Genomic DNA, 18,507 nt, shown 5'->3' on the forward strand with positions numbered 1-18,507 from the left:
GCTGAACAGGAGCAGGTCCTGCCAGAGGCTTGGCCTCCCTTTGTCCTAGATGCCATGGTGCCCAGGACTCCCACACCTCAGCTCCTCGCTGTGCACCCCACTGAAGGGCTGCCAGGTTCCCCATGTTTTCAGCCCTGGTTCCTCCCCATTTCCTGTTCTCCTGGCTACCTGCCACCAAACTTCTTCAAAGTGTGATCTCTATTCACCTTAATCACCTGCTCTGTGGCTTCTGTGGCTCCCCTGTCAAGACAAGATCATAGAGTGTCCTCCTGTTCAGGTTTCATTGCTGATACTGTGATTAAAAAAACCAAAAAACAAAAAAACCCTGCCCAAAGCAACTTAGAAGAGGGAAAGGTTTATTGACTTTCAGTTCACAGCTCTCTTCTATCACTGGGGTGTGGGAGGCAATGCACAAATCAAAGCAGCCAGTCATATTGTACCCATAGTGAACAGTGGAGAGACATGAATACTCCCAAGTGGCCAGCTTGCTTGCTTGCTTGCTCCACTAGCTTTGAAGAAAGCCAATGAAGACTTTTACACAGTCCAAGGTGCAGGCCATGGTGGATCTTCCCATCTCAAGTAAAAGGAAATCAAGGTGATCCCCACAAACATGCCCACAGGACAACCTGCCATAGACGGTTCATCAACTGAGAGCCCCCAGGTCATTCTAAGTCTGTCAAATTCACAATTAAAATTAACTATCCTACCTCCTCATCTCCCTGCTACCATTTCCTTGACTCCTCTTGTAGCCCCACACACCCCCAACCCCACCCGCGTCCTTAAGAATCTCTTCTCTCCCTTGACATCACAGGCCAGCACACTCCTTTCCTGCAGCCACTCTCTGTACAAGGATCATGTCTGGCTTTTCTCCCTCCCAAAAGCAAAGAATATAGCTAAGAATACAACTTTGCATTCTTTCCTTTCCTTTGGCAAGCTCCTTGACTTTTTACCAATATTTGCTTTCTGGTTTTGTTTGTTTGTTTGTTTGGGTTTGGCTTGGTTTTTTAAGTTGCCTCTCTTCTTTTCCCTGCACCAGCACCCCAGTGATCTGCTGGCCACGAGCTTCACGAGTTCTGCATAAACCTCAGATAAGTGTGATGACAGTTTCAGGTGAGCCCCCATGAGCCTTCCTCTCTGTTTCCTTTCCTTGACTCTCTCAGCGGCATCACCTGTGTCCCAAGCACACCCGAGTGCTGGAGCAGGGCAGGAATTGTGACTTCTCTCAGCCCTGCCCTTCCCAAGCACAAAGTCAGTTATGAACATCTAGAGCCTTCCTCTCCTCTGTCCATGTTAGCTCCTCATCTGCTTTGCTGTAAGCACCCACCTGTCTACACACCCAGGCTCACAAAGGCAGGCCACCTCCTTCTCTTCCGGCCCCACTTTCTCCCTCTTGGAAACTCTTTGAAGACCCTGACACAATGTAGTCTCTTCAGAGAAGTCACCCTTCCTCTGACACAGTTTGCACTTCTAACCCCGCAATCTGTGTATTGTGAGTTTTCTTTGAGTTTGTTTTGTTTGTTTCAGACAAGGTTCCATGTGTCCCAGGCTGGCCTCAAACTCCCAGTACAGTGTGACCTTGAGCTAGCTCCCTCCTGCCTCAGCCTCCTGGGTGCTGGGACTAAAGACAAGTGCAATCATGACCATTTATACAGTGCTGGGAATGGAAGCCAAGGCTTACTGCATGTTAAGTAAGCACTCTATTAATTGAGCTACATGCCCAGCCTGTGCTCGTCTCACGTCCTTGGTGAGAGAGAGAAGCTTCTAGACAGATACAGATCCACTTCCTGACCGTTTTGACTGGATCAAGTGTATCAGTGGCACTGTCTGTTCCAGGTGTGAATAAGTCACCCCGCTCTGTACAGGTGGAGTCTCCAGAGGCCAGGTTCCCCCTTCACCCTGCCTTCTGACTACAAACACACCCTACTCACTCTCCTGAACTCCTAGGGATTCCGAGCAGTAGCTGCCACTGGTCCCCAAGGTCTCTGAAGGGACAGGCTACTTGCCATTCAAGGTGTGTCACTTCAGAGGAGGGAGAAACTTTTAGATCAATTTTTAAATTAATTGTGTGTGTGCATGTGCATATGTATGAGTGTGTAGTGTGCGTGTGCACGCGCGCATGATGTGTCAGAGGGGCACTGCAGCCATGCCACGTCATATGTGTAGAAATCAGAGGGCAACTTGAAGAGTTGCTCTCTCCTTCCATCTTTACAGTCATTCCATGAACTCAGGTTGCCAGGATTATCCAGCCAGCACCTTTGCCTACTGAGCTATATCATCAACCCTAAATTATTTTTTTCAGGTGACGTACAAAGTAATGGGTTTCATTTTAAAACAACTGACAGGAGCCATCTTAAAGTAACTCACCAAAATGGCAAACATAAAGAGAAAGAGGGAGGCACTCACGATATATTCTCTAGCCCTTTAGGAAACATGGACTTGTTCCTTTGGCTATATACATGCAAATCTACAAAAAAGGTGATATTAGAGCCAGGTGTGGTGGTGCACACCTTTAATCCCAGCACTCGGGAGGCAGAGGCAGGCAGATCGCTGTGAGTTCGAAGCCAGCTTGGTCTACAAAGCGAGTCCAGGACAGTCAAGACTACACAGAGAGACCCTGTCTCGAAAAACAAACAAACAACAACAACAACAACAACAACAAAAAGGTGATGTTATAGACATCAAGGGAATGGGCACTGCTCAAAAAGGAATGCCCCATAAGTGTTACCACGGCAAAACCAGAAGAGTCTACAGTGTCACCCAGCATCCCGTGGGCGTCATTGTGAACAAGCAGGTTAAGGGCAAGATTCTCGCCAAGAGCATCAATGTGCGCGTTGAGCACATCAGGCACTCTAAGAGCAGGGACTGAAGCATGTGAAGGAGAAGGACCAGAAGAAGGAGGAAGCCAAGGAGAAGGGCACCTGGGTCCAGCTGCAGCGCCAGCCTGCGCCACGCAGAGAAGCTCACCGTGTGAGGGCTGACAGGAAGGAGCCTGAGCTGCTGGAGCCATCCCGTACCTACTCATGGCCCGATGTACAGAAAGAAATAAAGGGCCTGGATCATAAACACAAACAAGCAAAACAGCTAATAGGAGAAGTCTTTCCTTCCCTCTAAACCAGTGGGTCTCAACCTTCCTAATCCTGCGACCTTTTAATACAGTTCCTCATGCTCTGGTGACCCCCCAACCATACAATTATTTTCATTGCTACTTTATAACTGTAATTTTGCTGCTGTTATGAAACACAATGTAAATATCTGATCTGCAGGATGTCTGATATGCGACCCCTGTGAAACACCACAGGTTAAACTGCTGTGAGATTGGAGCAAGCAAACAGGTGCGAGACCACAGCACAGACCAGAACCCCACCAGCAGGCAGTGATGAGCTCCCATGAAGCCTGGACACCCATCCCTAAGGCCTGAGAATTTCTCATCCTAACATTCAGTAAAGGGACCACCTGGCTATCTCTACCTGTCTCTTCTTTTTGAAGAGGCGCAGAACTCTATCATCGCTGTTGCTATTGGCAACCTCTCTAGGACTTGGTGGCGCCTGCTGCCAGCAACATCAGTGTCACCACTTCCTGCTTTTACTCTCACACATTTTTCAATTGTTCTTAGATAGGGTAGTTCCTTTTCTCACCCTTATCTTCTACAGGACGTATCTGTGTTCGTGCTGCTGCCAAGGCGTGTCAAAGCCCGAGGATTTTGCAGTTCATCCTACCCTGATAGCAAGTTATCTGTGGCTGGGACTGTCACTTAAATGGGCCATGCTGCTGGAATCCAATCAGATTATATCTTGCCACATCACACAGTAGTTTCCAGAATGGAGACCAACAGGCACATGGTTTCCAAAAGTTCACTTTAATGTGTAAAGGCTTAATTATATCAAATAAAGAAGAGAGAAACTAGGGGAAACTCAAAATATAAACAAGTGTCCAGTAGAGAGAAATGTACCTCTCTGGACACTACAGTCAAAAACAACAAAAATAAATACATACATACATACATACATACATACATAAAAGGGAACCTGGCTACTTAGAATCACTGATTTCCAAACCTTCATTCAGTCAAGATGGGCCACATGTGACAGGGAACCAGGCATTTCACACCTAGTGCGGGGCAGTGAGGCTGCTCAGCATATAATGGTGCTAGCCCTCAAGCCTGGTCACTGAGTTGATCATCAGCATCTGTGTGCTAGAAGCAAAGAACTGACAGGGCGTGCCCACAACCACTAAATAAATAAAGAAATGGATGAATGAATGGATGGATGGATGGATGGATGGATGGATGGATGGATGCAGTAACAAATTTAAAGAAAACAAAACAAACCCCTAGTGTCTATGGAGGGCAGATAAGGGAAGATCTAAAAAGGTTGATTGCATTTGGCAATTAATTGTATGAGAATAATACTATTTCTAAAAGTCCAAACAAATGACTATTCAAAGAGATCACGGTCCATCCATAAATGAGAAAGGTAAGAGCTCTCACACCTCCAATATCACACATCTGGGGATGGGGAGCCAGCTCAGTGAGTACAGTAGTTACCTTGCTAGCACCAAGACCCCAGTTCAGTCCCCAGAACACACTTGCTTTAAAAAAAAAAAAAAAAAAAAGCCAGGCCTGGTGGCAGGTGCATTCAGTCCCAACTCTGGAGAGACAGAGACCAGTACCCCTGGGGAATCCCTGGCAGCCATGCTTGGCTTGCCTGCTTGGCAAGTTCTCGGTTTGTCTCAGATATCAAGGTAGAGCTTGTGTGTGTGTGTGTGTGTGTGTGTGTGTGTGTGTGTGTGTGTGTGTGTGTACACATTTACTCTATATCTATCTATCTATTTGTCTATCTATTTTTCTATCTATCTATCTATCTATCTATCAATCTCTGTATCGCTCTGCCTATCTGCCTGCCTGTTTGCCTATCTCTTAGTCTCAAACACACTCAGATCGAGGGTGTGGCCTACATAGAACCCAGTACCTTCTTTTTCCCATATAGTGACCACAGACCTGACCACAAAACCCCCAAGAAAGCTGAACAGTGACACTATGTGTGACCTAAAGGTAGATGCAAACAGAACAGAGTGCTGCTTGACTATAAAAGGCTGGAAAGGTGCACAGGGGTAGGGGGCTTGGGGAGGTCCATCTCTCTAAACTAAAGCAAAGAAACATAGCCAGAACCTAAAACCACAGCAAAGAAGGGAAGCGGAAGATAAAGGAAGCGCACCTTGCAGCAGGCTACTTTCCACTGTGGCAACCAGTGTTCCTAACAGCAGGCTGATGAGAAACAGGCACTGGGATATCCCAGGGCTGCAAGCCCTGACCACAGAGAGATGCATCCCACTTGCCACCCCAGTCCTGCACACCAAAAGAAGAAAACTACACCTGGACCATGCCCGCAGCAGGAATAGAACATGCCCGCAATAGGGGTAGAAGAAGGTTTTGTATTGCATGTGCCCAGAAGAATTCAGTCTTTCTTTTTCTTTTCTTTCTATCTTTCTTTTTTTGTTTTGTTTTGTTTTTTTTTTTGTTGTTGTTGTTTGTTTGTTTTTGTTTTTTTGTTTTTTGAGACAGGGTTTCCTGTGTAGCCTTGGCTGTCCAAGACTCACTTTGTAGACCAGGCTGGCCCCGAACTCAGAGATCTGCCTACCTCTGCCTCTCGAGTGCACCACCACACCCAGCCTTTTTTCTTTTCTTTTCCTTTTTCTTTTTTTTTTTTTGGCTCTAATGTAGTAGTTTTCAAACTGTGAGTTGTGACCACTTTCAATGGGGTCAGATATCCCACATATCAGATATTATATTACAGTTCATAACAGTAGCAAATTACAGTTATAACGTAGCAACAAAAATAATTTTGTGGCTGGGGGGGTCACAACATGAGGAACTACATTAAAGGGTGGCAGCATTAGTAAGGTTGAGAGCCACTGAACTGATGAATGGGCCAGAAAATGTAGGCTAGCTGGCGAGAACCAGGACATTTCTCAGCCACTTATACTAGAATAGACGTAGTATTAGACTATCATAGTCCGTGATTATTTTGGAAGTGCCTAAGCACCAACTATCTCCAAGATCTCAAAACCAAACATTTCAGAGAGGCTGAAGGCCCTGAACGTCAGGAGGACAGCCTCAGGAGACTCTGTGGGAAAGGGCCACCTCTCAACCCTTCAGCCCTGTCAGTGACATCTGTTCATCACATACCTACCAGATGCCACCAGAATGCACAAAAACGAACCAAAAACTAGTCCCAAGATAAATTTTGTATTAGAGTTAAGAAATGGCTCTCACGGACCAATGAGATGGCTCAGGAGGGGAGCCTGATGACATGAGTTCAATCCTTGAGACTCACAAAGTGGAAGGAGAGAACCAACTCCTAAAAGTTACCTTCTGACCCCATATATGAGAACTCATGGATATATACGCACACACACAAACACACACACTCACATACAAGCACATACACACATTCACACATAAACACACACTCTCACATACACAAACTCACACACAAGCTCACATGCTCACACTCACACATAAACACACACTCACACACACATCCATACAAGCACACACACTCACACACAAGCACACACTCATACATACACATACAAGCATGCACTCACATACACAAACACATACATACTCATACACAATGTGCACACACACACTCATTCACACATATATACACTCACACACATAATACTCATAACACACATTCATTTGTACACTCACACACTCATACACACACTCATGTATACCCGCATTCACATACTCACATACACTCACACATATATACACACATGTAGTTCTTGTGTGCTAAGAATGTAGTTCATTAGGCAGAGCTCTTGCCTCTATCCTCAGCCCCATAGTTTAAAAAAAATGAAGAAAAAAACAAACAAACAAACAAACAAAGAAACCAAAAGCAACCAGGCAGAGTGCTGCTTACCTACAATCCCAGCATGTAGGAGGTGTGGGCAGGAAGATCAGGAGTTCAAGGCCAACCTTGCCTACAAAGTGAGTTAGGGAGTTTGAGTCCAGGTTGAAGTACAGGAAAGAGACCCTGACTTTCAAAAAGAAAATGTTCATAGACCCAGGAATTCTACAAATAATACATCTTCCCTACACGCCAGTTCTTAGCCTAAGAAAACAAATATCTCTACTATGTGTGTTCCTTTAAACTTTTTTTTTTTTTTTTTTTTTTTTTGCCAGAGTCTTACCATGTAGCTCTGGCTCTTCTATAGACCAGGCTACCCTCTAACTCACAAAGATCTGCCTGCCTCTATTTCCCAAGTGCTGGCATTAAAGGCATGCATCATTGTATTCAGGCATGTTTTTTCTTCCTAGTCTTATTGTACAGATTCTATATAGAGATCTGATGCTACGTAACAAAAAGTGATGAATTTCTGGGCTGGGGTAGGGCCACTGGCACAGCGTGTGCCTAGAGTGCCCAGGGACTTGCCTTCAGTCTCTAGTACCACAGCAAAAGAGAGAGGCCTCATGAAAAATCTGGACCACTACACAGGCTCACCAAGCATCCAGGCCTCAACAAAGAGTCAAAAGCTTATGGATTTCATGTTCATCATGTTTAAGAGTCTGTTCTCAGGCAAAAGTCATGGAAAACTGGATTCTAACTCTAATCTGCTATCAAGTGTCTCCAGGCTACTTCTTATTAGGATACAAAGGAGAAACTGAAAGTGAGACTAGGGGATGGGATCCTCTTCGTTAGTGCTGTGCAAACTAGATTGTATTTTAAACATTACTGAAAGGTCAGAGGAAAACAATAAGGGGTTTCCCAGGAGCAAGGCAAAGCAGGTGAGACACAACTGCTAACAACTTCTCCACCAACATCCTTCTACAGGCGACACAGGTCTTTCAGGAGAGTGACGAACAACTAGGAACTCAAATACAGGACAACATTTAAGAAAAGATGTGCTCTGTTCCCATTCCAGCTGTGGTCTGAACACATCATCAAAGCCAGAGTCCCCATCCTCAACCCCTACTAACACAAACCAACCTATAAACCTATAAACCTACCCTTAAATCGGGTTCATAAAAAGTAGTCAGTAGGGCGTGTTAGGGAGCTAAAGGCACGGGCTGCAGTGGGGCCCCGTTGGTAGAGTGCGTGTCTAACACACATGAAGCCGGGGGCTCGCCCTCAACACAGCATAAACAGGGAGCTGCTGTATTCATCTGCAGGTGGAGGCAGGAAGCTCAAGGTCATCCTCAGCTACATAGCAAGTTTGAGGCCAACCTGGGCTACATGGAGACCCTATCTCAAGAAAAATAAAATAGCATACAGTTCATCTTAGAATTACTTCGCTTTAGAAACATATGGCAACACTTCAAAATAAATCACGAAAACTGTTCTTTTGCTCTGTCATTCAGAAGTCTGCCGCAAATGAAATGGGGGAAGAAGCAAAGATGATGGACAGCACTTGGCTGTGTTGAAGGAAAATCTGCAAAACTAGAACAAGATGGAGTGGACGAAGAGAACAGAGGATGGAGACAGAGCCCAGGGCACGTCAGCACAGACTCCAGAGGATGGAGACAGAGCCCAGGGCACGTCAGCACAGACTCCAGAGGATGGAGACAGAGCCCAGGGCATGTCAGCACAGACTCCAGAGGATGGAGACAGAGCCCAGGGCATGCCAGCACAGACTCCAGACGATGGAGACAGAGCCCAGGGCACGTCAGCACAGACTCCAGGGGATGGACACAGAGCCCAGGGCATGCCAGCACAGACTCCAGAGGATGGAGACAGAGCCCAGGGCATGCCAGCACAGACTCCAGACGATGGAGACAGAGCCCAGGGCACGTCAGCACAGACTCCAGGGGATGGACACAGAGCCCAGGGCATGCCAGCACAGACTCCAGAGGATGGAGACAGAGCCCAGGGCATGCCAGCACAGACTCCAGACAATGGAGACAGAGCCCAGGGCACGTCAGCACAGACTCCAGGGGATGGACACAGAGCCCAGGGCATGCCAGCACAGACTCCAGAGGATGGAGACAGAGCCCAGGGCACGTCAGCACAGACTCCAGAGGATGGAGACGGAGCCCAGGGCACGTCAGCACAGACTCCAGAGGATGGAGATGGAGCCCAGGGCACGTCAGCACAGACTCCAGAGGATGGAAATGGAGCCCAGGGCACGTCAGCACAGACTCCAGAGGATGGAGACGGAGCCCAGGCCATGTCAGTACAGACTCCAGGAATTTCTTTTGTCCTCTGGGCTTTGCGGTAACATCCACTGAAATGCGTAAGTTCTCCACTGACATCATCTCTGGGAATTTATCCCCAGGGAAAATTTGTTTTTGGGAGAAGCTCATGTACCCTAGGCTAGCCCTGAACTCACTACATCAACTACTAAATAGACTCAGATGACTGAGTATTCAGACTCATTATATTTATATTATAGAAACCATAAACATGTTAATTCCCATAAGGGTATTGTAACTATGTCAGAAAGTTCCCTAAATTCTAAAAAAAAAAAATGTAAAATATGATCATATCCATAATTTACTTCAAGGATGAATAGATGGACATAAAAAATTAATGCAGGAATATAGCACAGCATTGACAACTCCTTGATCTGTGCAGAGAATGCATGAGTGTTAACATACTATTCTCTATATGTGTGTGTGTGAGTATATGTTACGGTGTGAGCATGTGATTGTATGTCTATGAGCATCTGTAAATGTGTAAGACTGCATCTATGCATGTGTGAGTGTGAGTGTGTGAGAGAGAATGTAAGTGAGCGTGTGTACATGAGTTCACATAACTGTGGTATGTGAGTGGCGGGGGTGGGGTGTAAGCCAGAAGTCACTTCTGAGGTCATTCTTCAGGTGCCTTCCACCTTGTTTGTTTGTTTGTTTGGTTTGGTTTTTTTGGGTTTTTTTGTTTTGTTTTGGTTTTGGTTTTGGTTTTTTTTTTTGGCACAGGGTCTCTCGGCTAGGAGCTCACTGAACAGGCTAGGGTGGCTGGTCGGCACACCTCGGGGGGTCTGTCCATCTCTACTTCCCCTGCATTAGGATTGCTTGTCCGGCTAATTTTTTACACGGTTGTACAACTTCATGGGTGCCCAGCCAGCACTTAACTGACTGAGCTTCCTTCTCAGTCTCTGATATAGTATTCTTCCTACTTCTCAGCACGGTCAAAAGCTTTCCTAAGACCACGATGGATGGATGGCCTCACAGAATGTAGATGCAGAAGCCAGTGGAAGAAACGCACATAACAGAAGGTTGCTTGCAGCATCCAGTCCCCCAAGCCCCATCCTCCGAGGCAGGTGGGGCTGACACCTGACCCACAGCCCCCTTTACCTCGATCAGGGCTCCCTTCTCCCTGTCCTCGGACCGCTTGGTACTGTCTAGTTCATCGTGCATTTCCGACAGTTGGTCCTGCAGATCTCTGATCTCAGTCTGGTGCTGTTCCCGCTCCATCTTCACCTGGAACAGCCTGGCAGGGGACAAGAGGAGGTCCATCAGATAGACTGCTAGACTGCTGAGGTCCTCAGTCCTCGCTCAGTCTGACCACAGATTTTCAGGCAATCACATGGTCACCTGTAGCCCCAAGAAGCCTCCTCAGGTCCACAGTCTAATTTGGCTAAAATGTCAGATGAGAGCTCCAACCAGCAAAATGGGACAGGTTTGCATGGACACTTTCTACCAGAAAGAGACCATGAAGTACTAGAATTTGGACATAGAATATGAAGAAATGGCTGAAACCAAGGAGAACCATCCAGTACTATCAAACAGGCGAACCATCAAGTTAATGCCTGTGGTCAATCTTGATTGACAGCTTGATCAAACAGCAAAGCACCTAGGAGATTAGGAAAAACACTTCTCTGGGTGTGACTGCAAAGCTGTGTCCGGAAAGAAAATCAGACCGTGGTTTTAGATTCCTTGCCACCAGAGTTTCATAGGTTAACATGACAGAGAGGGCCTTGGAGTGGCTTTTCCTCTCTACAAACTGAGCAGAAGTGTGCGTATTACACAGACCAGCCCATTCTGGAGAAAGTGCGTAAGCCGGGGGCCTGTGAACACATTGCACCTCAAAGCCACTGCTGCTTCTCACTCACCTGCTGCAAGATGCCCCCCCGGACCCCCTGTCAGGGCTGAAGCTTTATAAGACACACAAAGCGTTTTAATAATTATTAACCTCCCTGCTTATACATCCAGCTGCACACTTTTGTAAGAGGGAAAAAGGGAAAGAAAGGTGAGTGGCCTTGATAAAACACTTGGAGGGCTAAGAGGTGTGCAAAGGACAGAAGGTTCTAGCAACATATGACTCAAGAGACTGGAGGTTGGGGGGTGAAGGAGTGGGGGGAAGGGGGAGGGGGTGCTCCCGCTGGATACTCACTCTTCCAAGTGTTTCCGCAGCTCGCCTTCAGTCTCCTCCAGCCGTTGCTGCAGGGTGGCCATCTCTTCTACCTGGCTCTGGTGCCGGCCTCGCAGTTCTTCGAAGTCCTCTCTCATTCTTTCTCTCTCCTCCTTGATGTTCTGATGGTTCTAAGATGAGTCGGTATAATTTTAAAATACCTCTGTTGTCCATCAATACTGAAACAACCCCACCCTCATCTCCATGTCAGTCAGTCTGTCTGTCTGTGGCAGGGTCTCACGTAGCCCACGCTAACAGCAAACTGGCTATGCAGCCAAGGATGATCTTGGACTCCCTGAGCTTCTTGCCTTCGCCTCCCAAGTGCTGAGAGTACGGGGTGCACTGCCATGCCTGGGTTATGAGGTGCTAGGGCCGGAACCAGGGTTTCATGTGTGCTGAGCAAGCACTTTACCAGATGAGCTGCATCCGCAGCCAGAAACCCACTTGTGAGCACTAACGGAGCCCAGGCACTTGTTCCTTCATGATGAAGCAACTCAGTCAAACCATGTAATTAAGGTTGAGAAGGTCCAGGGAGATTATCAAATATCCATATTTAGTGAATTGAACACTTTTAAAATAAAAACAACACAAACACAGCTAGACCTCATTTTGCTCTTTCTACTACTTAACTTTAAATGCTTTGTGTAAGAACAATACACCTGGCTTCCTACTGGTCTGCCTGCCTGTAACAATATTCCATTTGCTCAAAGCAAACAGTTTCTGTATGCTCCGGTTGCTTTAAACCATTCTTTGGCTAGCAGCCACCAAATCCGAAGGAATGTGCTCAGGGATGAGAGGAATGTTTCTTTTAGGGGCAAAAATGACTTTCACCTCACCCAGATATCTCAATGTGTTTAAAAAAACAAAAACAAAAACAAAAACAAAACACCCTTATCTGCCAAGACCGAAATAGGAAAGGTCTAAGAGCCAGCAGCTACCTTCCTCTCCAGTTGCAGTTGCTGCTGTAATTCAGACATTTCTACGATCAATTTGTTCTTCTGATCCACTAGATCGTTGACTTCAGGTGGAGAATTCAAAACCTGCAATGAATTGCAAAGATCTCCTCGGTTAAATGCTCAAGATGCTTTTCTTTAGCTCTCCTCCCCGACAGCAGAACCTTCCCCCCCCACAGCAGAGCCCTCCCCCCACAGCAGAACCCTCCCCCACAGCAGAACCCTCTCCCACAGCAGAACCCTCCCCCACAGCAGAACCCTCCCCCACAGCAGAACCCTCCCCCACAGCAGACCCTTTCCCTAGAGCAGAACCCTCCCCCACAGCAGAACCCTCCCCCACAGCAGACCCTTTCCCTAGAGCAGAACCCTCCCTCACAGCAGAACCCTCCCCAACAGCAGAACCCTCCCCCACAGCAGAACCCTCCCCCACAGCAGAACCCTCCCTCACAGCAGAACCCTCCCCCACAGGTAACTGTGACGCTTCCTCATAATCTCTCTTACATCTTTCACCACAGTCCCAGGGACCATCTCACCAGATTTCCAAAACAACTAACATTCAAGGGAGGTGGTAGATTTATGGGACATCTTGCAGACATATTATGAAATACTAAGGTACTAAATTTAGAATATATGTCTTCCTGCTTGTGTGTGCATGTGGAAGCCCAAAGACAACCTCAGGTGTTGGTCCTAAGGCACCTTTAAAAAAAATAAAACAAAACAAAACATAATCTCCATTTAAAAAAAAAAACTGGCCTGAGACTAGCTAGATAGGTTAGGGTGAGCCTTGGGGATCTTCCTGTCTCTACCTTCCCAGTGCAAGTGAGCTATTAAAATAAGCCGTATCAGTGAGTTGTGGGTTTGATGAGAGACCTTGACCCATACACTATGGTCAAAGAGACTTCAGGAAGAGTCTCTATATCAACTTCATCCTATACCATATGCACATGAAATTAAAAAGAAGGATGAAGAGGGTGTTTTCAGGACATGTTAAAATAATAAGTCTTTAACCTTAAAAAAAAAAAAAAAAAAAAAGCCAGAAAACAAAATCAATGAACTTGAAAAATTAAGAGAAAAGTGCACACCTTTAATCCAAGCATTCAGGAGGTAGAGGCAGGCAGAAGTCTGTGAGTTTGAAGCCAGCCTGGTGTACAGAGTGAGTTCCAAAATAGCCAGAACTAGAATAGTAAGACTTTATCTCAAAAAAAAATTTTTTTTAATTTAAAAAAATAAGAGAGATCCAGAATAATGTATCCGATATGTCAAATGAAACCACAGACAGACATACACAGACACAGACACACAGACAGACATACACAGACACACACACACACACACCACACACACACACAGAGACATACACACACACAGACACACAACAAACACCCACATAGACATCCACGTAGACACACAGAGAGAGAAACACAGCAAACACTCACATGGACACTCACACAGAGAGAAACACAGCGAACACTCACATAGACACTCACACAGACACACACAGAGAGAAACACAGCAAACATTCACATAGACATGCAGACACACACAGAGAGAATCACAGCGAACGCTCACATGGACACTCATGCAGACACACACAGAGAGAATCACAGCAAACACTCACATAGACACTCACACAGACACACAACAGAACAAGGGACCATAAGAAAACTTAAAAAACATGCAACAAAATACCTGCAACTGGATTCTGAGGAGAGCAGAATATTACAGAACTACTATAGACAAATGGCCAGGGTGTTTCAGATCTGATGAGTGTCAAGAACTCAGCACAGGAAAACCACATCCAAGCACATCCCGCTCAAACTTCCAAGAATGGAAGACCAAATATTCAAGGCAGCTAGAGAGAAAAGATGTATTTCTCTCAGCAGAACAACACTAAGAATGCTGCCTGCCTTCTAGGGAAGCCATGGGAGCCAAAAGACCAACATGTCTCTAAAGTTGTCAGATAAAACAATGCCTCAAACAGAAGGCTGACCAAAGTGATTTGAGAAAGCACCGAGAGAGCCCACGAACCACAGAAAGGACAGGACAGAATAGAATGGTTTCCTGGAATGGAAGAAAACAGACACACAGAAAACACAGACACACATAGAATGAATGGAGAGGGAACACACCAAAATGAACAACGTCTGAGGCACAGGAGAAGCTAAGGACACAAATAACTGGGAGACGTTTCATGCTTACGTCGGTAGGGGACCAGTCCCTTGAAGATGGCAACCCGAACAAAGCAATTTGCATACCCAGTGTAACCCCAGACAAGAGTCCTTGTTTCTCCCTCTCCTTTCCTTGCTTTTTATCAAAGATTTGTTATTGTTGCTATTGTTAAGTGTGTGTGTGTGTGTGTGTGTGTGTGTGTGTGTGTGCGCGCGATGCACATGAGCATATATGTGCTTCCAGGATCCCTTGGAGCTGGAATTACAGTGTGAACCACATGACATGGGAGCTGAAAACCAAGCTTAGGTCCTCTACAAGAGCCAACTATTTACCCTTGAGCCATCTCTCCAGCTCCGCCCATCCCAACTCCACCTTTGGAAAATCTAGCATTTGTTTAGAAAAGTGAAATAGAAAAGCCAATTTGAAGAAAGCAGGAAAGGTATAAAGTTGGCAGGCAGGCATGACTAGCTTTCAGAGCTCACACTAGAGGAACAGACATAGAATCAATGCAACAGAACAGAGGCTCCTCGTGTCAGGGTCTAACAACCAGGCCTTGTATGCACCACTGGTGGGAGTGTAAATTGTTCCACCACTTCCTGAAACCATTCACAGTATGCACAGCAAAACATCTGCATACTTTATGACTTGGAAGTTCACTCCTGCTCATACATAACCAAAGAGAAATGTGTGAGTGTGTGTCGGTTACAATGAATGTGGGTGAAATATTGTTTAACGTCCACTATAGCTTTATTACTAACAATCCCAATCTAGAAACATTCACCAGAAACACACTAGTACACACACACACACACACACACACACACTAGTATGTAATAAAAAATAGTCATAAATAAAACATTAGTGAACTTCACTGACACAATATTGATGAGTAAAGCTGCGCAGACAGTAATCAGGAAGCGTAAGTAAAACTAATCTGGACAATGAGTGTCACAGTGGTGATTCCCGCCAGAAAGAGGATCTGACTGACTGGGAAAGAGCTCCCAGGGTAACTTGTGGGTGAGGGGAGCACACTGTCTGTGATCTGAGTAGTCTTTGCACAGATGCAAATCTGTGTTAAAAACCCAGCAACCACACAGTTAGGACTCATGCAATTTACTCTGAGTTCAAGCCAAATAAGCCAGCATAAAAGTATTTGTTGAAGAAACACCTGCTGTGTGAAGTTCTCTGGGAGCCCATGTCTGTGTGCTGCTGGACCCTCCATTTCTACACCGTCCTTGCCCTGGGCTAATGCCCCATGACTGCCAGGCAGACTTTCACTCCCCACTGTCAGCCTGCGCAAATACATGCATTTGGGCCAAATTGCCTTTCTCCTCCTAGTTGTTGCATCTCCACCAAGAAGAGGGGCCAGATTAAACAGTCTGTTAGGAGGCATGGCGCTGCCTGAGTGCGAATATCAAGGGCTCTTGTTTCTTTTCTACCATGGAAGTGATAGCCGGATGAAGCTCGCAAGAGGAATTGGCTAAAATCCTACCGCTAAGTGGTGAAGTGAGGAGATAAAAGCAGGAATCTAAGCTATAAGAGGCAGAGTCTTGGCTCACGAGTCACTGATCCAGGTGTGGGTTGTGTATCATAAACCTGGAAGAGACGCTTCTCACCGGCTGCACAGAGGGGCACGAGAGCCCCACCGCAGATCACAGGAGTGCCAAGTTGTTGCAGAGGAATGGAGGCAGTCCAAGCTAGAATCTAAACCAACCCAGGGAGGGAGGGAGGGAGAGGGAAGCAGGCAAGAAGTGAAGGAGGAGAAAGAAAGGAAAGAAAAACAAAAACAAAACCCCTATCTGCTTTGCTGTTTCCAAGATGGTCTCAGCCCATAAGAAAAACACTGGAACATTCTCTCTCAGAGAATCACTTAACACACCCCCCAAAAGATAAAACTCTAAAATGTTGCCAGAAAAGAATCAGATTCAGAACATTAGAAGGAGAGAGGGAGGTGGAAACTCAAGCAATTAAAGTCAGACACTGTGCATGGTGCCAGAAATCTCATACTCCTCTTTCTCAAGCTAGCATGGCTTCATAAAGGCTCTCTCTCTCTCTCTCTCTCTAATCTTCTCTCTAGAAGCAACAAAAGGAGTAAACTTCTGTAATACAATAGCATTTGTGTCTGTATGAATTCCATTGATGGGGGCTGGGGATACAATTCGGTTGGTAGAGTACTGCCAGATGTACCTGAAGCCCAGGGTTCCATGCTCAACATCATATAAATGGATATGGGAGCACACACATGTAATCCCAACACTGAGCTGGAGGCAACAAAGTCACAAGTTCAAGGCCAGACTTAGCTACATAGGACTCTGTCTCAGCTTTCTGTCCAGACATTGGAGACCAACACACACACACACACACACACACACACACACACACACACGAATGCAGCTGGACTCAGTGCCCAACATGGGTCTGCCTCAGACCCCACACTGATCAAAGGAAGGCCCAGGCAACGTGGCTGAGAAGACAAAGGTTCCTGGCCCAGCTTTGTTGAGCTGCTTAGGTCCTTTGGAATTGCCCTTTCCTGTGCCTTTTTAAGGCTGTCACAGTACTTTTTTTGAGGGGGGGAGTTGGTTTTTTGAGACAAGGTTTCTCTATGTAGCCTTGGCTGTCCTTGACTCACTTTGTAGACCAGGCTGGGCTGGAACTCACAGTGATCCACCTGCCTCTGCCTCCCGAGTGCTGGGAATTAAAGGCATGTGCCACTATGCCTGGCCCAGTACTTTTTAAGAAGCTGGCACAGAAGGGTAAAGGAACTCTCCATAAAACCCAGAAAGGAGGGCATACACCACCTCTTATGATCCTGTCTGGAGTCACAGATTGGGGAAAAAAAAAAAAGACTATCTCAAAAGAAAATAAAAATGTCTTTCATGGTAGCTTACAATGAAAACATCCTATCTTGCTCTTCCCACATCCTGGTTTCATGTAACACTACATAAAATTACTTCAAGAAGCATAAATATGGCAAACTCACAATTCTTAATAGTGTCCGTGCCACTTCCAACCTAGAATACCTTGTCTTCCTGCCTTCTTGCAAAGATCGCTTTGAATGCAGACATCTTGTTCGGAGAAGGGATGCCGTGACTGGACCACCCCAGGTCTGCCTCACTGCCCCAAGTCCATGATCCATAACGGAAACCCTTTTTTGTTTTGTTTTGTTTTGTTTTGTTTTGCTTTGCTTTGCTTTGCTTTTTTGGTTTTTCTTCGAGACAGGGTTTCTCTGTGTAGCCTTGGCTGTCCTGGACTTCCTTTGTAGTGTAGACCAGGCTAGCCTCTAATTCACAGAGATCCAACTGCCTCTGCCTCCCTGAGTGCTGGGATTAAAGGCGTGAGCCACCACATGTGGTTTATAATGGCAATCTTAACATCCAACCCAAAGGCTGTGTCATCCCCAGAACATGCACATAAATAAAAGGAAAGAACAGATGATCTCAGTAGCACCCTGGAGGCCCAGGCAGACAGATCTCTGTGAGTTTAAGACCAGCCTGGTCCACACAGTGAGACCCTGTCTCAAAGCAAGAATTATCAGAGAGGAGGATTGGGTGTGAAAAACAACTAAAATTCCTTGTACACTTATATGAAACGCCATATAGTTTTCTTAATGGGAAGAATAATCAGGCACAGCTCCTGAAAGCTGTGAATAAACAGATTGTATAGTTTTAAGCTCCCAAGTCAGAATTATGGTAGTGTATACATATGCATACATGCATGCACACATTCACGTCACCACCCTCACATTCATAGCACAGACACGGGCATGTCGAGTGCTAGAAAAGAGAATGGCTGACATATAAAAATATTCTGTTTCTACAGAAGGTCATGACACCCTCTCCAAGATGGCTGGCTCCACAAGTAATTCAGATCTGAGATTATTGTTTTGGGATTGGAATATCCACATGCATAGAATAAGATATTTTATGAATACAAGTAGAAATGTAAAATTCACTTAAGCTTCATAGATTTCTAATATACAGAGCCTAGCGGTGATTTTATACAATTGTCCTAATGGCTTTCTGCAGGAC

The 18,507-nt window shown here is 45.9% G+C and overlaps 1 protein-coding gene and 1 non-coding gene across 2 annotated transcripts in view; one reads left to right on the top strand and one right to left on the bottom strand.

Annotated features, from left to right (window-relative positions):
* Nucleotides 1-18,507, bottom strand: part of Cgnl1 (cingulin like 1) — a 148,880-nt gene that overhangs the window by 79,510 nt on the left and 50,863 nt on the right. Inside the window, exons 5-7 of the mRNA XM_051140634.1 lie at nt 12,296-12,397; nt 11,340-11,488; nt 10,301-10,436 (exon numbers count right to left, since the gene is read on the bottom strand). Of these exons, the coding sequence (XP_050996591.1) occupies nt 10,301-10,436; nt 11,340-11,488; nt 12,296-12,397 (387 nt within the window). The remainder of the gene's footprint in view (nt 1-10,300; nt 10,437-11,339; nt 11,489-12,295; nt 12,398-18,507) is intronic.
* Nucleotides 17,185-17,306, top strand: LOC127184468 (small nucleolar RNA SNORA26). Its single transcript, XR_007830114.1, has one exon. It is a non-coding gene; the product is annotated as a small nucleolar RNA SNORA26 (small nucleolar RNA).

This window comes from Acomys russatus, chromosome 32 (genome assembly GCF_903995435.1).
Source record: "Acomys russatus chromosome 32, mAcoRus1.1, whole genome shotgun sequence".
NCBI lineage: Eukaryota > Metazoa > Chordata > Mammalia > Rodentia > Muridae > Acomys > Acomys russatus.